At 40.1% G+C, this 25,151-nt stretch overlaps 1 protein-coding gene and 1 long non-coding RNA gene across 2 annotated transcripts; both read left to right on the top strand.

Moving 5' to 3' along the window:
- The first annotated feature begins 1,823 nt into the window (after positions 1 to 1,823).
- Positions 1,824 to 16,498, top strand: LOC128148889 (cytochrome P450 2J4-like). The gene is made up of 9 exons (XM_052803288.1): positions 1,824 to 2,081; positions 3,278 to 3,440; positions 4,560 to 4,709; positions 6,560 to 6,720; positions 9,259 to 9,435; positions 11,905 to 12,046; positions 14,428 to 14,615; positions 15,307 to 15,448; positions 16,137 to 16,498. The coding sequence occupies exons 1-9, from the start codon at positions 1,911 to 1,913 to the stop codon at positions 16,313 to 16,315; spliced, it is 1,473 nt and encodes a 490-aa protein (XP_052659248.1). The 5' UTR covers positions 1,824 to 1,910; the 3' UTR covers positions 16,316 to 16,498.
- A 1,532-nt stretch (positions 16,499 to 18,030) lies between these two features.
- LOC128148893 (uncharacterized) lies at positions 18,031 to 23,204 on the top strand. The gene is made up of 3 exons (XR_008237449.1): positions 18,031 to 18,295; positions 18,675 to 18,789; positions 23,095 to 23,204. It is a non-coding gene; the product is annotated as an uncharacterized LOC128148893 (long non-coding RNA).
- Positions 23,205 to 25,151: the final 1,947 nt, after the last annotated feature.

The following is a 25,151-nucleotide window of genomic DNA, read 5'->3' as shown; positions in this document are numbered from 1 at the left end:
GACCAATGGTCTTTGAATACCTGCATTTCTGAGAAATAGTGTGAAAACTCAAGGCTGCAAGGCTCAAGAAAGAAATAAAGAGGTCCTGTTGTGAGGCTGCAGCCCTGGAAGTGGTGAAGGCCCTGGGCCTTAACTTCTTTACTTCCCCATGGAAAAGATCACTGGATGAAATTACTTTTCCTGTTGAGAAAAATAATTTAGATGGAAAATCTTTGAATATCTAAAAGGCCGGCGAGGGTACTACGTTCATTCCAAATGAAAAATTCTGATAAATTGGTGAATTTTAAGTAGCTTTTGTAAAATTACACTGGATACAGAGCATGTAAACCTTATCAGAATTTCTTTTTAAAGAGAAAATTTTATTCCCTACTGAAGGAGAGAGTTAAATTAGAAATGAGTGCCTTGAAAAATAAGCTTTTTATTGTAAACAAACAAAGCTTTTGTAGAAACATAGAAACATCCCTTTCTTGGTTAATACACATTAATCAGTTATGCTTTAGTGGGAACAAAGTGCAGTGCTTGGAGGCTAATTGACTTGGTGGTCTAGAAAACGTGGGCTGGCAAACTCCAGGCTGTTCTTTCTGGACAAGAGTGTTTCATGTCCCAGAGCTGCAAATCCTGTGAAACGTTTTTTGTCCCAAAGATGGGGCACTTGAAAGAAAGAAAGAAGCAAGCTGATGCACAAGTCATCTTGGCAGGTTTTCAGAAGATCAGTGAAAATGTATTTCTTTTACGAGTGTTTTGCTTTCAGGGGATGGACGTTTTTCACAGGGAAGCATTTATCCATTAGCATTTCAATCTAGATCTGTAACGCAGAGCTATAACTGTCATTGTTATGTGGTGCCCAGAATCCCTCTCAGGTGGTTTGCATGGTCTGATTGCGGGCATGTAAACTCCCTTGATACTAAGTTTATAATTCCTCCGTGTGTTGAGTCTTGGCAAAGAGCTTTGGCTACAGACTGTGTTTATTCTCAGATTATCAAGTATGGCACAGGCATGTCATGACTAGTTCTTGCTGGGGCCCTTAGTTCTGGTTGTAGCTCAAGATTCCTAGTAGGTTTCTCCCGTTTTTTTTTTTAATCTATGTGTTTCATACTAGATGTACTTTCTGTGTGGATATGCTTTATTCCTCTGGCAAGCTTTCTGATGATTGCTTAAAATACCCTTTAGGGTACCCACCTTTATGTTGAGATTGAAAGGGGAAATTCAGAAGCAGGCAAAACCTTCAGTCAAGTTAGCTATTGCAAATAGGTTAGAAAAAAAAAGACGTATATATTAAACCAGTTACGTGTTCAATTAAATTTGAAGGCCTAATAGATTTTGCTTTTTGTATTAAGCATTAGATACTCGTATATCCATCTTAAGATAAATGTGGGCTTTTAACTTTTATCAACCTTGCCATTACTGGATATATGGGTACATGGAATATATACAAAACATTTAAAAAACTCCAAGATTTAATATCCACTTACATTTGCATGCTTAATTGGTATGTACGACTATTGCTTTTCTAAAAGCATTCATGGAATATTTGTAGAAGCACACACCATCCACCATTGTTTCAGAAAATTAGATGAAGAATTTACGTGTGGATTTGTGTATCTACATTGCCTGGAAAATCTTGGCCCTAGTCTTTTAAGACCGTTCCTAAAAATCCTGTGATCCATATTTGATAAATATAATCTGAATGGGAAGAGGGGAAGGGGAATGCATCTGTTAAATACGCTTGAGCATGAGAATGTAATGAGTGGGACAAAAAGGGAGTGGTTGATAATGAAGAGGGAGGGTTAGGGGCGGGGAATAGTTATATGAAATTTAAGCTCTTGTGAAAAAACAGGTTGAGCAACCAGCCTTAAGAGCTTCAATAGACTATTTTCAATAAAGACAAGCTGGTAAAAGCAACCGTTAAAATGTTGCTAATAAGTCAAGTTCTTATAGTATTGGCTGTATTTCTTCTAATTATGCAGTTTTTTAAGTTGCAACAAGTACGGAGACGGCTTCCTCCTGGACCAATCCCTCTCCCAATTTTTGGGACCTTGATACAGCTGAACTTTCAGTTTAATCGTGATCTCCTCATGAAGGTATTTGTTTTCAGATACTCCTAATTGTGTAAAAGTCTTTGTAATTTCCCATTTCTTGTGTTGTTTGCTATGTGAAAACATCCTCTCCCAAAACTACATTGATAACATACTGTAATTGTTAACTAGCCACTGTGATATTGCACTTGGTTTGGTTGGGAACTGCTGGTTTGGTTGGCAAAAAAAGAAAAAGTTATTGCAGCATAGTTTGCCAATGTAAGAAAACTGGTATTGGAAGTTCTGAATATGTGAAAATCATTCTGATGCTTAAACCCATCACCCCTTAACACTAAATTTGACAAATACATGTGAAAATTGATATCATTTAGGATTAAATACCTTTAGGGATAATATATCAGATTTGCAGTTAGGGAAAATAAATACTATTTTTAAAAAAATTACTTTTACAGCATGGATTTTTAGCTTTCTGAGCACTGGCACTCTCTAGCTTGAGCAGTAAATAGATACTTAAGATGCACTATCTTGCATCTATATGCTTGTTTGTATTGACAGGATCTAAAAAAACCCCACGAACCTTTTGTTAGTTGTTTTTTGAGGAGTACTTTTGTGCACAAAGCCACCTCTATTTCATTCTGTTGGTTCTTGCAGTGATTTCAGGATTCTCAGTAGACAACTCCAGTGACTTCTGTCACTGTGATTTGGACGAGGCATGCCAGTTGTTCCAACCAGACAGCAGGTTCAGACAGCAAGGACACTGTGAGACAGAATGGTCTGACTCAAGCTCCAGTACCTAAATATGCAAACGGGCGGGGGGAAAAAAGAAAGTAACTTGTCCACTCTCTACAAGCTAGTTACTCCTCTGACATTTCTGTGTTCCCTTTGTGCCACTTTACCAGTACAAATGATAGAAACCCTTTGAAATAAATTCATGCATAGAAAAAACCCTTTATCATTGTGAATTGAGCCTTGGCTTATATGCAGTAATAAAAGCTACCTGATGTTTCTTGGCATAAATCTGTGGCTCTGAAAAGCTGGAATACTCAGTTGTTTCCAACAGTGAATGCTGGAAAAGACATTCATGTTTTCTCACAGATAATTGTAATCTTGTGGGAAAGATGGAGAACATCATTCCACCTTAGGGCTGGTCCTGTAATCAGTGTAAAAACAGGTTCATCCTCTGTTTGTTTGCAGTGTGTGGGATTTCATTTGTGCTTTCCTGGCTTCCCTCCCATCTATAGCAGGCAAAAATTCATGGCAACATATTCACCTTATGGTTTGGATGGGCCCCAGTGATCGTACTGAATGGATATCAAGCAGTTAAGGATGGTATGACCACGCACCCTGAAGATGTTTCTGGAAGGCTAGTGACTCCTTTCTTCAGAGCAATGGCCAAAGGAAAAGGTGAGAATTTCTTGCCATAAATACTGCACAGAAACATCGTCTTGACAAATTGCAACTCTTTTGTAGCTTGTATCTGCTTTCAAGGGTACCACAGCAGCAGGGTTGGTTTGTGAGGAATGACTTCCAGGTGAACTGCAAAGTAGGGAGGGGTGAAATAACGTTTGGATAGTAGTAGTAGAAGACCACCAGCAAAAGAAAAAAATGTTCATAATGTCTTGTGTGAAATATTCACTGGAGCAGATTCAGAGGTGATGAGATGAAGCAGTGGTAGGTTGTGCCACAGAGAAGTGGAGGAAGAGCAGCAAACTGCACACTTCCTTGTCCTGGACTTGCTGCCTCCCACCATTACGTTTTCAATTGAAGAGTGAGCTTGATAGTGGTATCTTCTTCCCATTCCCTTACCTTTTGTGAATACTTTCTTACTCTCACAGTTGCATCTAGAGGTTTAGTGCACTTCTGTTTCAACCTTGCTGTAGTTTTCATACTCCCCAATCATACTGGAAATTCACAAACTTCTGATTTTCATAAACACATGCATTATGAAACAACCTTTATTTTATTTGGGACCACAACTTTTTCAAGGAAACCTAATTCTTTAAGTATTTCTAATTCAAATTTGTTTCAGTCATTGGTGATTCTTATACTACATTAAAGATCCTGTTAGTATATGATGTTTATTTCTCCTGAAGATATTTGTCACAAAGCCTAAGTACTGAACTTTTCTGCCCTGTGGACAGGAACTTTGCTCCCTGACTGTGGACAGTCAGAACTCTTTCCCCTTTTCCCTAAATGAGAAGCATTACTCTGGTCAGGTGAGCTCCAAGCATAGAAGAGAGTGGGAGGCAAGCACTTCAGAGAGTGTCTAGAGAAGCAGATGTCAAACTTCCTGAGATAACTGGTTGTCTTGGATCAAGCTTAATCCTGCAAGTCGTGTTATTACCCAGTTGAGTTTGTCCATTTTAGCCCTGCCCACATGCTTTTATGTCACGCCTGTGTCTTTGTGTTCACAGGCAATTGCAATAGTTTCATTATATTCTGTGGTTTAGTAAATCTATTAATGTAGTCTTTGTCTATAATAAATATTAGCATAATGAAGAGCTCTTCCTTGAACGAATGCAGGGATTATGTTGGCAACTGGTCACACCTGGAAGCAGCAGAGAAGGTTTGCACTGAGGACTCTACGCGACCTTGGTCTGGGGAAAAGAGGTCTGGAGCATCGAGTTCAAGAAGAGGCCAAATACCTGGTAGCCTTCTTTGCAAGTATGAAAGGTATCTCTGCATATAAATACTGATTCATTTTTGTCATTAGTCTGATGTCTTTAGTGTATGAACTTCTCTGTCCTGCTCTGAAATTAAGGGCAGCTTTTGTTTCACAAGAGAGTGTGCAGAGTCTTACAGTGTCTTGTGGAATGGACTGAAAATGTAAAGACTCCAGTCCTGTGTTTTCAAACCCAGTGGGAGACTATTCTTGTTCAAAGCTATTTACAAAAATACTAAAATTGGGAAGCAAAACTGGAGCTTATTTATTATTTATATTATAGAATGCTTTAAGTGGAAAGGGATCTCTGAAGATGGTCTAGTCTAACCCCTTCTCAAAGAAGGGTCAATCAGAGCAGGTTTCTTAGGGCTGAGTCCAGTTGGGTTTTAAATATCAGCAAGAATGGAGACTTCACCACCTCTCTGGGTAACCCGTTCCAGTGTTCAATCAGCCCTACGGTAAAAAAGTTTCTTATATTTAGGCAGAATTTAATGTATTTCAATTTTTGCCCATTGCCTCACTTGATATCACTGAGAAAAGTCTAGCTCCATGTTTTTTATTCCCCTCCATCAGGTATTTATACACATTTAAGATTCTTCCCTGAGCCTTCTTTTCTCCAGACTAAGCAGTCCCAGCTCTCTCAGCCTCTCTTACATCAGATGCTCCAATCCCTTAATTGTCCTTGCGGCCCTTTGCTCAAATTGTTCCAGTATGTTGATGTCTCTCTCGTACTGGGGAGCCCAGAACTGGACCCAGCACTCCAGATGGGTCTCACCAGTGCTGATCGGAGGTAAAGGATCACCTCCTTTGACCTGCTGGCAGTGCCTTTCCTAATGCAGCCCAGGATGATGTTGGCCGCCTTCGTCTCAAGGGCACATTGCTGGCTCGTATATAGTGCTGGTGCATAAAGATATGGACACATTTTCAGTGCTGATGGATTAAGTCTTGTAATGCCATTTGCATGCACTCTGTAAAGCAGTGACTACAATCTTGTCTTCATTACAACATTTTACCCTGATCAACCCAGTTAGGAGCATGTGAGTTGGATTTCCCAATAGTGATCATTATGCAAAGGCACAGTAAATCAGGACATGCTGTGGCTAGCATTGTATAAATTAAAAGTAATTAAATCTAGCCCAATCCCATGGTTTAAGAACTGGGAGAGACTGAGATGTGACCACGTGTGCAGGAAAAAAAAGCCCAGAACAATAAGTTGCTAATCAGAATCGTGCATTGGGTGTTGGACAGTTGTATTGATACATACATAAATACAGTTCTTTATAGTCATTTATAGTCACATAATAGTTTTCTTGGGATTAGGTTTTCAAGTAATTGCTTTAAAATTAGTTATTACATTGTTGACACAATTGGTTGAAAGGAGTTTATGACATTTTATCTTACTGGAGACTGTACATCTTTAGCAAAGTCAGACAAAATATAGTACCCTTGCATGTATTTATATCCTTGCTGAACAAGGCTGCCTCTCTTCTTATGGTTCTCCTCTCAGATTCTCTTTGACCGCAGTGTTCTCAGTCATTCCCATGCTTGAGACCTATGTTGAATTTGCCAGACAGCAAATTTGCATAGAATTTTTTTTTTCTTACTTCTAAATTTGGTCTGTCATATTACAAGATATTTTACACATCTGGCATTTCTTTAGGGTGCCGTGCATTCCTGGGATTATGGGATTGCACCGTAGTTGTGAAGAATCAGTTTGATACTACAATTTTGTAAGAAGATTGCTGCTTCTCTGTGAAATGCAATGCTCTCTTGAAAGTTCTTTGGGTAACCTAAAATATTCTCTCATTTCACTAAAGCAGATAGGAGACATTAACAGTGACATTTATTATTATGGTTGCAGGGAAACCTCTGGATCCTTCTTTCCCTATCGTTCATTCTATCTCAAATGTAATTTGTGCTGTCGTTTTTGGACATCGCTTCTCCAGAGAGGATGAAGGTTTCCATGAACTGATTAGAGCCACAGAGCATCTGTTCAAATTTGGAGGCAGCTTTATTCATAATGTAAGTAAATGATCTGTTGTCTTTTTCTGCTTTTTCTGAATAAGACAGAAAGTGAAGAAATGCAGATTCAAGAGGTAGCTGTTAGGGAAAAGTTTCTGAATTGTTGAGTGATGTCCCATGCAGCTTTACTGGGCAGTGCACTAACTCAAAGTGTGATGGTAATGCTCTGCATACCAGCCTTGGTCATTTGTGTTCATTGTCCTGTGTTTGGGTACCGTGATAAGGTAGTTTGCTCCTCGGTCTTTGCAGCAAGGCACAAGGTGATGGACTGGTCCTGGATTGTGTTTGTTACTTGGTTTCTCAACCCCAATGCACAACAGATTCCTGCCTTGGGCATCGTGATTGTTAAATACTAAATGTCAGGTCTAAAAGCGTGATTCACATGCCAAGTTTAGACACTGTTTTATATACAGTCGACAGAGAGAAAAACGATTCAAATACCTAAGTGTTTTGCCCGTGACTACTTATCTCCATTTCTTCTATAAGAAGTGGAGACTTGAAGGCTTCCCAGAGAAATTTGACTCCTTTACTCTGAGTGAGGAGCAGTTCTATACATATTCAGCAGAAGACAGGAAATGCTAAGCCAGCAAATATGCCTGTAAGCTTGGCAATCAAAACAATCAGTGCTCTTCTGAGAGTCAAGGACTTATCTGACACTAGAAGAGGCCTGCTTTGCACAGAAGTGTATTCAAAGTTGCCTGGGAGTTCTGGTTCTGGCTCCATTTCTAAAGCTGTCCCATACATCTTATGCAGTAGCTTCTTAATGTAAAACACATAAGCAATCCTTGTAATACAGAGATTTCCCCCCACATCCCATGGAGCATTCTTCTCACTGAGTTATGGTCGGGTTCTCTTTTGCTTAGCCTAGCTTTGGTCCTATAAGTTGTGTGTAGTGGTGGCAGGCGAGACCTGCTTTTGGGATAGAGTATACTCCTGCTTTTCTTCTCTCCTTCCTATCCTAGCTTTGCTTTAGTCCAATGAATCAGATGCTGTTCTGGGAAATAAGAACAGGGGTTCAAACCATTCCAGAGGGAGGGCTGCAACCTTCCCACTGTCTGGATGCAAAGGGTACTCAGTATTGTGGTAAATATAAATGTGGTAATGTAAATGTAAAAAATTGACACTGCTGCATCCACATCCCCATTTCTTAACTGGATTCCATGCTGTCAGGCACTGAATGGGAGAACACTGTGGATTGGGCCCTTTCAGAAATGGAGGAGGAGTTTTGGCAGGACTGGTAGCCAGGAAGGTGGATGGGCTCTGTTCCTGTCCTGAATGTTGACAGCTAAATTTCACTTACAGTTAGGGTGCCATAGTAGCTGGAAAGTGCATGCATTTGAGAGTAGGAATGCATGTAATCTGGGCAACTGTATTTGATTAGTCAGACCACAATTGTATGTAAGGCTTCTGAACAGATTTTGAAAGAAAAAAAACCCCCAGAGATGGAACTAAACAAAAAGAATATGAAGTTCTATGTGAATTTACCAAGGGCTGGACTACTACCTTTCTGTGATAAGGCAATGGTTAATTGATAATTGGATGTCTGACAATAAGAGCTGATTTTCCAAAAAGATGGAAGTATAGTCCATCTAATTCAGCTGGACTCCAGTGAACACCTAATAATGTGCTTTGTGTGGTATATATAATTAGGAGAGTATGAAAAGAGCTCAGCAAAATGAAGACTGAGAAAGGGTAGAACTTCTGCTGAAAAATAAACAATGGGATTATGTTTCAAGGTGGAAAAGACCTATTAAGAGAAAATACACTGCCGATACAAGAACAATGTACGCAAATTACCCAGGCACAAATATAGTCTGAAAATCAGAACGAACTTTCTAGCTATCAGAATAAGTAGAAAGCAGCTATTCTTAGGCTAGATTTTGCCAAACAGTAAGAGAGAAGGATAAAGTTAATCCGGTTGTGTCAGCTAACCCCTTCTTTTCTAGAGGAGAGTACTCAAAATTGTCAGGTAGCTGTTTCTCAGCTTTTCTGGGTTTCAGATGTTTCAAGTTTTACTGAGGACCCTTGAGAGCTCGATTAGTAGAGAGTGCTTTGGTGGATTATCGTGTTTGTATACCAGCCGCTGGCAGCTGGCCCTCGCTTTGGATTGTATCAACCGCTTTTGCACATCCTGGTGAGGACAGTTTGCAACGGCTTTGCTTTTTCCTTCCTGGTATTCTCCACTGGAGGGCAGGATCTCACTTTTTAAATGTCTGAATACAGTTCATTGTAATTGAATACATGAATTGAATAATTCAATAAATGAATACAGTTCATTCTAATTACAATCATTCTAATTTGGCTTGTGGTTGAGCTGAAAGCCTGCGGAACTCTGAATCTTACCATCAAGACAGCTAGAAATTATATAGTGTACTGTTTCACAGCTTGAATACATAAACATAGTCTTTGTCAGAATATTTTACTAATGATGCCCAAACCACATGCTAACATGAATATTATCTTCTGTTTTTAGTAGGCCTAAAATACATTTTCTAGTAATAGAGACTTTGTGGTACCTCTTGTATGTCACTCCCACAGCTGTATGAAATATTCCCCTGGTTGATGTGCCATCTCCCCGGTCCTCATAAGAAGGCATTGTCTTGCTATGACATCCTGAGCTCTTTTACAAGGAGAGAGATCAGAATGCACATGGAGCGTGGGATACCAGATGAACGGCAGGATTTCATTGACTTTTACCTGGATCACATTGACAAAGTAAGTATTTGTTCTGCCTGATCATACATTCATGGGGAATAAGGTGAAATGGACCATTAAATCTTCCAGTCTGAGCCCTTCTATCACAATCTCTTGCCTTTCATAGACATCCTAATGTGAATCCAGTAACCAGGGACTTGCTAAATCCTTTCTAATTATTGACATGCCACAGCACCTTGTAATCCTTTCGTTAAAGGGCAGGTTAATACACTACATTTTTTCTCATTGGCACAAGTTACAAAATGATTTAAGTCCTCCAGGAAAGAATGCTGAATTTCTAAGTGGACTGCAGGAGAACTGGGAAGGTCTTGGGGAGACAGAATGGGATGTTCTGGGTAGGATATTTGTCTGGTAAGGGTTTGTCAAGAGAGGTTGCTACAAGACGACAGTTGGATTTTGAGAGCATTTTGCGGGGAAACAACCTAGGAGTCGGTGGAGTTTCAGACAAGGGTGGAGAAGAGGAGAGTGGCAGGGTCAGTGAAGTTTCAAGCAGGCAAAGGGAACTGGGACAAATGAGGACATTTTGGGCAGGCAGGCTTAGTAGAGGTAGGTGGGAATCCATGGGTTTTTGAAAGGCTGTAGGAGGCTTGCCTAAGCTGTGAGTGGGGACACGTATCTCTCCCTTTTCTAGACCTTACCAGGATCACTTTTTCTTTGAATCTTTTGGGAACTGGATCCCCTCCCTAGTCCCTGGACTAGCAGATGCCCTTCCTCTCTGTGACTCCTTTTACCTCCACTTAATCACTCTTCCTTTCTCCTCTTCTCCACTGCAGTAGGCCATATTCCTCCTCCTGTTCTGCTTGGTGATAGGAAGAAAAAGGAGAAAGGGGAGGAAGTGACAAGATAAGACTGGTGTTACTGGGGAGTGACAAGGCAAGAGTGGCTCAGAGAGCCAAACAAGATATCCAGGGTGGGGGGTATCTATTCTTGCAACCCCTGGAGAAGTGGGTAGTGACTGCTGCTCCTGGGTAGCAGTGCTTCCCTGTAGGGACAGCCGGTGTCCCTTCTGCTGTGGTCATGTGCTGGTTGCAGCAACAGAGGGCACTGCAAACTTGTCAGGCTGTGGGCACCCGTCCTGCATCTCTTGGCACAGCCGAAATGGTATGCCATCCTGGACCGCTGCCTACCTTGTGTGCTCCCTTGAGTTGGCTCTGCTGCTGTGCTCAATCATACTACAGAGACATGCATCCAGGGAAGAATGTCTATTAGCTATTTCTGCCAGCCAGCTATTTAGTCTTTTAGCATGTGTCTTATGAATACTTTATAGTGCTTGACTATTTTATTATTGTGGGGAACAAAAGTAACTATCTTGTGGAACTTCAAGTATACTGCAACTGTGAAATTGTCATTATCGTCCAAGCTGGTAATTCTATCAAAGAATCAAATCAGATCTCCTTGCACGATCAGTTTTCTGTATCATAATAAATAACATTAATTTGTATTTCTAGCTGGTAATTCTTTATTAATTGATTCCTATATCAGCTGCTGTATTTTTACGTCCAGGGTGGATGTCAGCCTAACTGGCTTCTAGTTCCTTGGATCCTTGTTTTAAAATGTTTTGATACTGGCACAATATTAATACATCTGGTCTTCCAAAGCATTTAACTGCTTTTAAAGTCCTTCACTGCTGTTCTAAGATTTATGAGACTTGAACATCAGTGGATCAGAAATTGTTTCAGCAAGCTCTTCTGGGACTCTGCTGGGTGGAAATCATCCAAGTTTATTTATTAAAAAATTGAACTGTCTGTAATAGTTAGGCAGGGACAATATAAAAAGATAAGATGATATTACAACAGGGAAAAATGTCCTTCCCACTTTCCAGTTCCTCCACTGGCAAAAGAAAAGTTCAAGACCCCTGAGCATAACCTCCTTAATTTTAGACAATGAATTCCCCCAAACCATAACAATATTTTTTCATGATCTCTGTGTATACACACGTATCCTCACACTTCTAACTGAAAACTATAAAACCCCAGAGCAGCTGTACGTGAGTCGTCGTGGCCTTGTAGTGGAGAAGAAACCTGAATACCACAGGTTAAGAACTTTTGACAGCCCAGTGTTCTGACCCAGCCCTGGTCACTGTATTGATTGGTAGAAAAACTAAGGGATGGAATATGACTTGAGGTGTGAAGAATGACATGTTGGTACACATCTTCAGAGGAAGATTTACTTACGAAACATTCTAAATGTACCACAATTTGCACAATTAAGACAACAGTCCTTTTCTGTGGAGAACATGTGATTTAGTTTCATGATTAAGAGTGGAGTAACCATGCCTTGACCGTTTGTGAAACGTTAGCTTTTTGTATTGATAATCATCATTCGTGCCTAATATTCTTTATCAGTCTCTGTATTCTACTATAGGCAGAACACAATACAGCTTGGAACCAGTGATAAAATCATATTTAAAGCAGTTCTGATTTTTCTAAATTTCATGTATATACCTCTACTTTATCTTATCATTTGCAGTCCAAAGATGAACCCAGGTCCACATACAATGAAGACAACATGGTTTATTCTATAAATGACCTTTTCTTGGGTGGATCAGAGACAACAAGCACTACTTTGAACTGGGGCCTGCTCTATATGGTGGCAAATCCAGACATTCAAGGTGAGTGGATAAGCACACTGCAAATATCTCTGATGCAATAGAACAGCTAAGGCATCATGTTTTCATGGATCAGAGATTATTCCTAGATGCTGGTATATGGCTAGTGGCACATGGACCTTTTGGCACTGCTAGGCCTGTGCTGGGCAGCACTGGTAGATCCAGAGTATCTGTATACCAGCTCTTACAGTGGTCACAAGCATAAGGCAGTTCCCAGAAAGAGTTAACAGTTTGGGAAGTATACGTATGTATAGGAGGTTGTGGCTGATTGAGATGGAGGGGTTGAGGTCTTTGGGGAAATGAAGATTGTGGTAGCTAGTCAATAGAGTAAGGGGACTGGAGTTGCTGGTTGGGAGGCCAGAGGGTTTGCATGCATAATTAAAGGAACAGTGGCCACTGCTGCAGCCACTGGTGAGGTGCTGATGGTACTTCAAGAGACTGAGTCGGGTTCTGTCTTAGTCGTAAACATGACAGATGCCTGAAAATAATTAACCAGAAACTGATGTGTGGTAGTAGGGATGTCACTCTTTGGAAACTTCCTTCAATTCTGCTTTGCATCGGCTGAGTATCAGTGATGGGGGTTACAGGGAGTCCTGACCTTCTTTGTGCTCTGTAGGTCAGAGTAGTAGTAAAGATAATCACCTAAAGGTCAATTGGCTTTATTTTTGTCCATCAGTCCATTTATGATCCCAAGGTATCAGGGTGTCTATTTAATCTGTGATTAAATTAACTCTGTGATGTATTTGACTTCCTTGCAACAGAATTATTCCAGTCTGGAGGGGAATTTGATGGCTCATCTGTTATGTCTATGTATATTTAAGAAGTTTATTTTTAAGTCTAGCTTTTAAATAACTATCAGTCACTTTCACAGAGCACTAAATGAAAACCAAAGAAAGAATGATCTCTTATGCTGGATAACAGAAATCTGGTTGATACACAGCAGAATATATGCAAATACCCGGAGAACAGGATTTTAAATGGAGGAAAGAGATGAAGATAAGAAAAAAATTGCTCAACTTGTAGCTGTCAGACAAGAAGGTCTACTTAATCTTGTGTTATTGCATGTTTGTTATCATGTAATGTAATTAAGGTTATGAAAGTACTGACTGACCTAAATAATTTTATTTGTCTAAATATAATACCTTGCACATACTTGGGAAAGCAGGGTGTGTGCAGCATGAGCCTTCCTAGGCTTCTTGAGTCATACATTGCATCTAGACTCTCATAATGAACTGACACCAGTATATCTGTTGTCATTTAATTGGTGGCTTCTTTTTGAACCCATTCATACTTTTGCCTGTGTTGACACCCAATGACAATGTTATGCAGTTCCATTATGTACCATATGGAAAAGTTTAGCCTTTTGCCTAATCACTGAACTGGGCTCTCCTTGTTCTCTGAACTACTGGAACAGAGATGCATATTTGTACTTACTTAGTGACTGATCACTTCAGACTATACTGGATCCTGAAGTAGTCATGCTTGATTTTGCAAGCTAGTTCTTCACAGAAGGAAGTTTACTTAAAAAACTTTCTGGATATGCATTTTAAATTCTCTGAGGTGCTTAAATCTCTGTTGTCAGGGTCTACCTAACATGGTTTTGTGAAGGACTGCTGGCAGTCACTGAGCAGGATTGATGTGAATGAGCACAAACTGATCGATGCAGAATGGGCTTCCCTGCATCTTAGTGTTGCTTCAAAGGACCTGGAAAGACAGGATCATTTGTTAAACATCTAAGGCATTTTTATTATGTGTGTACTGCCTCTCTTGAAGTTTACAAAACAAACTTTATACTTTTGTTAATGCTCCCAGAACTCCTGTGCAATAAGTAATTTAAATCATGCTATTCTTGATCAAAAGGCAGGCACCAAGAAGCAGATCCAGTTTTTTTAAAGGTATTTGGACATTGTTCTAGTTGGCATTGCTTCACTTAACAGATGTCCTGCATAAAAGCCATTTCCTTTTAATAGGAATTAGGCTTTTAAGGCCCAGATTAACCTGGCTTAAATTCCTGAGAGTTGTGAGCTTAGTGGTTCTAACTGGCTGTAGGTGCCTGAGGCACCTAGCCAAAAGAAAATACAAAGATAAATCAGTTATTGCTTGCATTTAAGTTTTAGTAAGGTAACTAGTTTTAAATTTTTGAACAACAAATGTCTTTTCTTAATCTACAGTCAAGAAACTTCAGACTCAGAAGTAGAGCTCCCATATGTTTAAGCTGTTGGAACACCCTGCTACTTCTGTTTTCTTTATAAAGAAGTTACTTATATTTTTACATTAATTTTGTTTCTGTCCTTATAGTTCTAAATGGGAAATGTCTTTGAAAATGGAGTTAGTGAAAATACTTCATAAATTTTTCCACCTAAAATGGTGAATATTCTCCACAGAGAAAGTGCAGAAGGAGCTGGATGCCGTTCTGGGTCCTTCCCAGTTAATCTGCTACGAGGATCGGAGAGAACTGCCCTACACAAATGCTGTGGTTCATGAGATCCAACGCTTCAGCAACATTGTCTCAGTTGGTATGCCCAGAGTGTGTGTGAGGAACACTACATTGCTTGGCTTTCCCCTCAAAAAGGTACAGACACAGTTTCTCAGTTGCTGCAGACTTTCCTGCATCTGTAGAGCAAGGTGTGGATTAAAATCTGTGCCAGGGTCTTCCCCTCAACAGCAGTGGGGTTGGATACCTCTGGGTCATAGCCTGAATGGGAACAAGGACAAGAAACCATCTGCCAGGCTGAGTTGAATGATGCAGCTCTTGGGAGAGGGTTATCAGTAGTGGAAGATGCCCCTGGATGGAAGAGGGGATTTTAGCAAGTATTTCTACAAACCAATGAAGACAAAACCTTCGAGACTGATACTGAAAGATACTGTGATTGATTTGTGCTGATAAGGCATTGGAAAGATTTCTGACTGAATTTTTGCCTGCAGAAAGCCTGTAAAAGATCCAGGGAAAAGCACGAAGGTTTGCAACTAGCTTTCATCAAAGAGACTAAATCACAGAAACTTCTAATGTTAAAAGTGAAAATGGGTTTAGCACAAATAAAGTTGTTAGTTTCTATTGAGGTGGCCACTTGCACTGTCAGGCTTGGACTGACATTCTGAAACAAAAAGACTTCATGTTCCTCACAGTTCCTACTGGGGAAATGAACCTACCAGGATACAACACTGAACTCTGAAAGTAAACTAGCACTGGTCTCACCTAGCCGGTTCTGACTGCTGGGGTAGGATTGACAGCCAGAACTAAGTTAGTGTTTTTCTCCTTTCAGGGCACCATAGTTCTTCCAAATATTGCTTCGTCTTTGTATGACCCAGAGCAATGGGAAACACCTCAACAGTTCAACCCTGGTCACTTCTTGGATAAGGATGGGAACTTTGTGAGCCAAGAAGCCTTTTTACCATTCTCTATAGGTAAATGGACTGACGCCACAAACATTAATGGTTTGGATTGGGACTGTAGAATTAAGACGTCTATTAAAAACCTATTGGTCATTTATTTTAAACCTCTTTGTGGAAAACAGTGATAACATTAACATGAATATTTTCAGTAACATTTCCCAATCCAACTATAAACATTTGTTCTACTGAACAAATAATAACATGGAAAATCAGAGATGTCCTGACAAATCTATACATTTACCTTACCCTATTTTTGGAAGGAAATTCTCTGCTAATGATTATGGTTATTGATTTGGGGCATACATTTCAACACCAGACATACATTTAGAAAGTACTTGCAAGCAACTGTGCTGATGCTTTACGCATACAAATCTGGAGCACGACATCTCCCAGGAAGAGTAAGTCCTTATTCTTCATTTACATGATTGAACGAATTCCTTTAAAGTTGTCAGTCAAATGAAGATGAGGTTTTTGAGGTAATTGAAGCGAAACTCAGAGCAGAAGGGGTGCACAGTTATCTATAGCTGCAGATAGGATTCTCTAAAGGAAGAATTACATGAAGTTTTGTGTCATTGATTGCATTAAGTCCTGAAGAAATTCTGGACTCAGCAAAAATACCTTTGCTTTGTGTGAGGATGAATACCATTCCTTTTGAGGTCAGGGTAATTTACTCGCTGTCCTTCCCCTCCTCCTTCTGCAGGGCATCGTGTGTGTTTGGGGGAGCATCTAGCGAGGACCGAGCTCTTTATTTTCTTTGCCAACCTGCTGCGGGCATTCACCTTCCAGCTCCCCGAGGGGGTGACGAAGATCAACACAGAGCCTATTTTAGGGGGTACGCTGCAGCCGCACCCATACAGAGTTTGTGCCATTCCACGCTAGGGTGGACATGTGCAGTATGTCACAAACAGTCTATTAAGCAATCTTATTTACTTTTGTGAATGTATATTTTGAGACCATATAAGGTTTTTGTCTTGGATATGAATTTTTGCTCCAAAGGCCACCTTTTGTCTACAACAGGTGATTTTGTTCAGACCCTGTTACCCGCTCTTGAAGGTGATTTTTTTTTTTTTGTAAAAGTTTTTTTTGATCTGGAAAACATTGTCATTCAGTTGCTGTCTGGCCTGGTAGATTTAAATCTGGTATGTTGGTGAGCAAATGACAAAACTGACTGGCAGATTTCAAATATTAATTCATTATCTCCGAGTTATCCTGTTTTCAAAAGCAATGGAGTTTGGAAAAATGTACCTGGAATATTCTGCCTCTTTATATTACTGTCATCACTTGTAACATTTCAGTCAACTTTTTGTTGGTGGTCACTAATAAAAGATATGAAGGAAAAATTAGCAACTGTTTTTATTTACGGATGACTTATAGTTCACTGAGAATTTCTAGACTTGATGCAGCAGAATAAGTATAAGTCATCTTTAAATCTGCCAGACGATAATTGGTCTGAGTCCAAGAGAGAAAAGGTGCAGGCTGAAATTCGGTGATGAGTGAAGATACAAAGAGGATTTCTTTTAGGGCAGATACTTTTAATATTTTAAAATTCTGCCAAGTTAATTTTTGGAAAGTCCTTTCTAACAGAGCAATGGTTTACTCCTGTGGGTTGACTCCTGCCAGCATCAGCACTGGGTGGTTGCTGCAGCAGGTGCAAGGAGCTCCTCCAAGGGGCTGTTTGGGTGAGGAGCCTGCTGTAATTAGAGCTGATGGTAAATTGAAAAATATACATGGAAAACACCAAACATACTTTTTAATCACCTTGGAAGTTCAGCAGTATACCTGAAGCTACCAAGGCTTGTCATATACACAAAATACTGGTCAAATTCAATGAAAGAGTCTGTAATAGCAAGAACAGAAAAAATTGGTTCCTGTGGTGAATTTAAATTTATTTATATTGTCTGGAAAAGACTTGTAAAGTGTAAGTAAATTTGTCCTTCATTAGTATTCCTATTTCTGTGAGAGGATAGGACAGCTAAACAGACGATCATCTGTTAAATCAGTTATCATCAGATGTCATCTGCTGTGTGATTGAGATTAGTTTAGGCAGTTTACCATGAATCACAACTTTAGATCTCTCTCATTATTTCTAATTCAACACCAGATGGAACACAGCATCAAAATAGTAAGCACTTGATACTTAGCCGTTACTAAATTAAATCATAGAATCATAGAATACCAGGTTGGAGGGGACCTCAAGGATCATCTGGTCCAACATTTCTTGGCAAAAGCACGGTCTAGACAATGGTAGAATAGCACTAGTGAAATATGGAAGATCACATCCTGATTTTATTTGACAGGAAACTGTGTGCCCTGTTAAAAACTGATGTCAAAGTCTCTGTGGATTTGCATGTGTGTGCAGATAGATAAGGCAAAGCAGAAAATGCTGTGATTTGGGGATGTTGGAGCTGTCATTGCTTCTTAAAAATGAAGCTGGAAACATCAGTAGAATTACAAGCATTAACATCATTGCTATGTGATGCTGTCACTCCTGATGGCCATGTGCTTCCCCAGATATCCTTCCAAAAGGGAAGCTCATAAAGAGGCCTGAGATGGAAGCTTGCCCAGGAAGGCCCGTATGCAGCCAGAGAAGGTTGAGTTGCCTGAACCCATGGGAATGACACAACCCAAAACAACGGGCATAAATACCACTTGTCCAGATGCTCAAGAGGAGGCACGCAAGGTACTTCAGAGGAAAACTATATGTCGTACGTGGGTAGGTTATTCGTGCATGGTTGTGCTAATGCCTGTGACAGGAACTGCTGGTTGGTGATTTTTTTAATCCATTGTGCACAGATGCCCAGCACACGAGGTGTGGCAGCAGGACTTCAGCGGGAGGCTCACAGCAGGCAGATGAGAGAGGTATGCTTTTCAGAGCCTTTGCATTTCTGTTCTTGCCTGACTTTTAAAATAAGTGATTTGCTTTTGCTCATGTTCTAATAAAGCCTGGTCTTTTTGAACTTTTAAAAGCCTTTAAAGCCTGGCTGATGTTGCCACAGAAGGCCAACAAAGCTGAGAGCAGCTTTGATAGGAGCCCAGCTGCCACTCCCACGTTCCATGCCAAGTCTCCCAGCCTTGGCTGTGTGGTGCCTCCTCCATCAGACTGCTGAGCCATGTTGCTCCAGGGCTGCTGGTCTTAAGGGGAGTCTTGGAGACCTCCACCATATCCTTCATTCCTCTTTCTTCTCTTGTTTATTGCTTCTATGTTATTTCTCATGGCTTGCTCGGGCTCCATTTTCAGGAGGGATAGACACCCTTTCTGTCCTCTGTATCATGGACGCTAACCAGCCTGCTAGTGTCAGTGCACAGCTCAGTTTGTTGCTCCCACACCGTCACCTTTCTCTGTGATGGCTGAGGTGAGTTGCTTTTAGCCTGTAAAGCTAATATTACTTCGGTGCCTGATTGCTTGGCATGGGGCCCAATATAAAGGATAGTGTTCTTCTGGATTATCACATCAGTGTGTAGGTCAGTCTCTGCCTTGCACCTTTTAGATCACACTTCAAAATTTAAAACCTTGTAGATATCCTTGTAATAATAAAAAAGAAGAATTCTAAGGAAAGGAGAAAGGTAAGAAAAACAAAGCAGTTCCAGGAGGAGAGCCTTAGAGTTACTGAGAATTTAAATTTTTCCAGTATCAGCTAGACAGATAAAGCAGTAAGGAGATGTGAAGACTGAGCAAATCTTTAGTAGCTCAAATTATTTCTCTTCTAGCTGCTTGCTTCTTGAACTTACAATGGACCAGTGTCAGCTTCCTTCTTTATCAACTACAAAACATGATCATAAATGTCATGATTTGGAGTGTGGGAAGGTGTGACTGCAATGGAACAGAAGGAACACGTAAAATTCATCACTTTGGTGGGAGGAGAGAGCACACTGGGAAAAAAAAAAAAAATCAAGCACTTGTATCAAATGTCCAGTTGAGGAGAAGGCAGAGTGGTTGCACAGCTGTATTTGGACATTAGGATGTGCATTCAGCACCAAGACGTTTGAACTAGCTGTAAATGACCTTGCTCAGGGAGCAGAAGCAGGCCAACCCAGCCATGCAGGGAGCTTGCTCTGGTTTTCAGTGGAGCAATTAGCCCAGGCAGGATTTTGCCTTTCTGCAGTGAGCTTCTTCCTGATGTCAAAGTTAATTCTTGCAAAGCCACTGTAGATGTTTTTACTCTGCACTGTTCTGCATCTGCAGGAAAAAAGTGGACCTTTCCCACCTGTAAGAAGTATTCCCCTTCAACAGGGAGAGAAATGTGGCTCCTATAAAAGAATAGGAGAAGGGCAAGGGCAAGGAATAGAGTAAGGTGGAGTTATTCAATACAAATTCTCACATTAGTAAGGACACAATTCTTGCCCTTGTTTCTTGAGCCTTAACAAACATATTCCAGTGTCAGCCCAGTGTCAGAAACACAGCCTAAAGTGAATGTTTCTGAACTGTCTCACTCCTTGAAGAGTTTGCCAGTGACTATTGAGATGAGATGAAAATTTCAAGATCTAGAACTTCTAGATTTGTTACCTGGCAGATTTGCTCCATGTATCCTTAAAGTTTATACACAAAGCAAATACACGTAATAAAGAATAAAAATTCTGTATTCCCGTAGTATAATGAGGACCAAGGAAAGTGCTGGTTTCTTAAAACTGCAGTACGTCAGGAAGGCTCTCTGGCAGATGGACAATTTCATGCCTTTTTTTGGCTTTGGTTGCCAATGAAAAGGGTAATGGTGATCTAGAGGCCAATACATTTAACACCACTGATGTTCATGGAAGATTTCTGCCTAGATTAGGAAGAGATGTTAGAAAATAACTAGATAATATGATGTTTTCAGATTGGCTGGGCTGATTCATCAACTTCAGAGCTATTAGCAATTATCTATGAGAACCTGTGGAGGATGGGAAAAGGTCAAAAATTTGCTTGACTTCAGAAGGTACGAGAAGTTGCAGTCATAAATCAGTCAGCCTGATTGCACTTCTCAGAATATCCTGGGAAAATAATCAAATTGTAAGCACTGGGAGGAAAACAGAAAGAGTCAGTACTCACCAAATAACGCTGAAGTTACTTAGGTTTTTTTTGATGACACAGCTAGAGGTCTGTTTCCAGAAGAGAAGCCAATAATGTAATTTACTGCTCTTTAATGTGGCTTTGACACAATCTCAGAAACTCTAGGGAAATGTGGGGTATCTGAAGCTTTGCCAAACTTCATGGAAAACTCAGGAATTATGTATGAATAGTAGTACCATGTCAAACAGGAAAGATGTCAAACTGGAAAGATAGACTGAATGGGATTCTGTCCTGCATCTAGTACTATTCAATATTTAATCAAGGACCTTGAAAGTATAAACACCAAGCCTGGGTAAGGTCTAGTTTCTTGATGCTATCAGATCCCAAACTGATGCCTGCAGTAAGGTGAGAAACAGTTATTACCAAACTTGTCATGGTTCACAGCAACTTAAAGGCAGGACCATTTTATTTACATTTATTACCTTTGTGAAAGCATGAAGGCTGTCATAACGTGGATACTTCTCCTTATCAGTTTTAATGTCAGATAGCTGGAGAAGTGAGGATGATCCTATTCCAACATCTCTCGCTCTTTCCTCCTTCCTTTCTTCCTGGAGTGACAGTTTTCTCTAGGGAGTTTCTCTGGGATTTTTTTCTTGACCACTATGGTTCCCACAGAGCAGTAAGTTGCAGCAGAAAAATACATTTTAGTTTTGCAGTGACTCAGAATACCTCTAAAAGCCAGAATATTCACACTCAATGTCCTGAGCTAAAACTTTTTCTTTAGCTTTTCTCGAATAAATGATTTAGTGGGAAAAATAGAAAGTTTTCATTAAGAGATTTCTGAGAGGGGTTATTTGAAACTGTATTTATCCATTGAGATCATAGGCCTAAAAGACTCCCAATGAACTGGATTAATTTGAAATAATATTTCAGCTGAGTTGGGCATATCTTTTTTTCTTAGTGAAAAGCTTATGAACTTGTCCTAATATCTGCGAAGAAATCTCAGCCTGTGGTATTTTTAGCCAGCGCTCCAGGAACTGTTTATTTGCTGTCCTGAAGTGGGAGATTCTAATGTTAAAGGAATAACAATAATAAAATTGCAGCCCTTTCCCTGAACAGTTTATGAGATAGCAGATGAGACAGGGGACAAGCTAATAATAGGAGGATATTCTGGGGTCAGCTGGTGATATGATGTTATTCTACAAGGAATGCATTTTAAGGAGTGTTACAGAGAAAATGAAACATTTTGGACTGTTTCATATGATGTTCTTTTAGAAATAACTTTTCTGAATACTATAAAAATGTTTATTCCAAGGATGAAGTCACATGAGCATTAGCTCTGCCTTGTAAATTCATCTTGGACTGACAACTGTAAGCCATAGATGACTCTAGTTTGTCATATAAGGCAGGCAGCTTCCCTTAGCCTACTTTTGAGTAGTTTTAGGCAGGGACAAACATCACAGCCACCACCCTCCACTAATCCTGAGGGTATCAGTAGCTTCAGCACTCATGGACAGTAATCAACATCATAGAGAAATGCAGACCATTACTGCACTTTTAAATGCCGTTACAAGTTTTAAGACTGCTACTGAATTATGGGACCTGCAGGCAGAGATACACGGGATTTCAGGCTTGCTGCTTTCTGACACTCCTGTGGCATTGGCCTGAGTCATGGCAGAAAAGGACACGTCTTTGCGGGAGTTCACTGTTTAGATGTCTAGTCCTAACACGTGTATTTGGTCTGACGCTGTAGTTAAGGGAAGCTGTCTCTGTGCAGCCTTCAGCCTGCTCAAGAAGAACATCAACAGCTGCTAGAGAGAGGGCTGGTTAATTCAGCATAGACCAAGTGTGAATTCTGCAGCGTGACATTATCCAATTTAAATATTTCAGCAGTGCATCCTCCGAGGAACCAGGCAGAGGGCAGCAAAGGTCTCTTTGAAAGGGCTGTGCCTGCATTGCTGTCCCTAGCTTAGCAAGAGCTGGCTCTAAAAGAACCAGTTTCACCAGGGTATGCTGGAGTTCATTACATGTTCGTTTGCCATCAGTGTGAGACTGGTTGAGGATGAGATTCAAATGCTACAATACAATGTCCTTAATTGGACATTTTGGTAAAAGACAATATCCGCGGGGTTTCTTGATTACTGGGTATATGGATATTATTCACTGTGACCATGGTCTTCTGATAGAGGTCCATAGTTTTCTCTGTTCTTAGTCTTCTCCACATAAGTGAATGCAGTGCACTGGGGAAGCTCCCAAATAAATTACTGTGTGTCTCACATTAACCCTCATTTTCTCGAGGTGAGATGGTGGCATTAGACCAGGCCCAGATGTTGGAAAAACAAAGTAATTATACAATTTGAAATGTGGGAATCGCATCCACGAGTCTTAGAAGCAGAACACTTGTTCCATTTACCCTGCCTCTCTCCTTTCCTTGCTGTTAAGTACTGTCAAAAGGAAAGAGAAAACTTTGCTATAATTAAAAAAAAACCACCACCAAACACCCCCAAACCAAAACAAAACAGAAGATATTGAATAGAATAATTCTGGCTGCTATTCATCAATTTTAGCTTATTGTTGGTTTTTATCCAGCTTTGCAGGAGAACTTCTGCAGCAGGGGATTCAGTCAGGACTGAAAATTACTTGCCTCTTACCTTTATGGTGGTTTTGACAGGATGCTTAACACAGAGCTGACCAGAATGATTCTCCTTGAACAAAGCTGTCATTTGATCAAAGAAAGCTCTGTACTCCATGAATCTGAACAGTAGAAAATGTCTCAACAGGTCAACTCAAAGCGCTTAATGAACAAAGATAGAGGACTTACCTTTCCAACCTTCCCTTTCTGAAAGGTGTGTTGAGCACTGACTCCTTTAGTGGGTCACACTGTAAGTGCAGATGTTAGAAAGATGATTTCCATGTTGAGGACAGGTCACGAGTGTAATCTATTGTTACTGTTCAAATTTTTCTCATGTCTGGCTGTCTGTAGCAATCTGGGTCACTCCCCACTGACACCTGTTTGATTACACGTTACATTATGAATACCTGCTTTATGGACATGTAGTGGCATTTTCAGGCTTTAGGAAATTCTGTATTTAAGACGGTTCATGGTTTTAAATTAGTCTCTCTGTAGACTTGCATTATGAGGCATACTAAAATTTCATTGCTGTTTGATCATATACTGTGTTATTTACAGGATCCCTACTGGCCGGATGGATGTTGCTAATGGCAAAAGTTGCCCTCAATTTCTTTACACCCTTATCACCCAATGGGTATGTTCAGACTTAATCGCATCACCAAAATTTGCACAGAACCAAATACTGCACAACTAATGTATCCATAGCATTTCTTGTGGCACCCTCATCATATTGTCTGAACGCTGCGTGAAAGATAACAACTAAATCTTCACAGCTCCAGGCATCATCACCCTGATTTTGCTAATGGGGAAACACTGCTCGTAGCCTCTAGGCCAACACTGACAAACAGCCTTGTGTACTGCATTGGATAAGCTTAGGGCCTGAGTCTTTCAGCAGCTTTAGCACATACTCGTAGTTGGGTATCAAAATATTAAAATAAGATAAAATTAAATATTTATATTCAAAGCACAACTGCAGTAGCTGCAAGTTGTGAGTACATTATGCTTCTCCAGACCTGAGCTTTGAAGTCTGAAGGCAGACATCAATTAAGTAAATGGATAATTGGCAATCGCTACGTCTGAAGGGTAGGGACTGTGACTTGCCCAGCAGTACACAGGCATTCAGAGTGACAAGCCAGCTCTCAAAAGTGGTTTTCTGTTGGCTTGGCCAGAATATTTTCTTGCTATTCTCTGTCTTTTCACGACAGCATCAAAATTCAGCATCAGAGAGATTAAGCCTGAGACAACAGACAAAGCTTTTTGTAATCTGAATTTGTTCACAGAGCAGGGGCTGCCGGGTACAGTGCTGTGGATAACACATCACATAATTAAAAACTTTATGCACACTAAGGTCTGGACTGAGCTTTACCATGGGAAAAACAATCTTTGTTCTTGGATATTGCTGTCTACCTTTCACCGAACTTGAAAAAGAAATTGAAACTGACCCGTGGAATCATTCAGTTAGCTTGAAATTAAAATATGCTGGGATGCTACATCCCTACATGTGCAACTAGTACTGCTTGCTTTAATACAATTATACTGGGACCTACAGTAAGGGGGACATAAAACTTAGTGCTCAGTTGACAAGTATTTATTTCTTGTTATTTCAGCCTTGTGATTTACTATTTCTATGCTGTTCTTCAACTGCCTTTTGAAATACAGAGTTTTTGAAAGCTTGAGTTAACAAAAACCAAAACCTGTTTTTGAAAAGAGGATAAAAAGCTTTTCAGTTCTTTTAAAACTTTTTAGACCATTGTTATGAACAGTTAGAAGTTCATTCTGTTTATAAAAGCAGTTTCATAATTTTTTCCAATTGTAGATGAGATTTTCCTGAATATAAGGCAGTTTTTTCAAACCCAGTGTTTGAACCATCCATCTGTGATTCCAGTTCTCATTTGGTCATGCAGTTCTCTTTTGCACCCTTAAACTGAACACCACAAGGATCTCTGGGGTAAAACATGAATTCATTAAAAGCAGTTGCAAATGTATCATACAATTGTGACCACATTGCTTAGAAGATTTTGCCTTAAAAGAGATCAGACAGGGCATATTTGAGGAGTAATGTTGGCTGTGCTGGAGAAATTTGCTTGTGACAGAAT

Source organism: Harpia harpyja, chromosome 12 (assembly GCF_026419915.1).
Source record: "Harpia harpyja isolate bHarHar1 chromosome 12, bHarHar1 primary haplotype, whole genome shotgun sequence".
Lineage (NCBI taxonomy): Eukaryota > Metazoa > Chordata > Aves > Accipitriformes > Accipitridae > Harpia > Harpia harpyja.
Note: the sequence above shows the minus strand (reverse complement) of the source record. Positions and strands in the feature narration are given on the sequence as shown.

Bases quoted from the DNA above. Each gene is read 5' to 3' on its own strand.
- LOC128148889 (XM_052803288.1), top strand. From the start codon at position 1,911: ATGTTGCTAATAAGTCAAGTTCTTATAGTATTGGCTGTATTTCTTCTA. The intron at 6,721-9,258 runs GTAAGTAAATGA...TCACTCCCACAG, and splicing joins GAGGCAGCTTTATTCATAAT to CTGTATGAAATATTCCCCTG. The intron at 9,436-11,904 runs GTAAGTATTTGT...TATCATTTGCAG, and splicing joins ACCTGGATCACATTGACAAA to TCCAAAGATGAACCCAGGTC.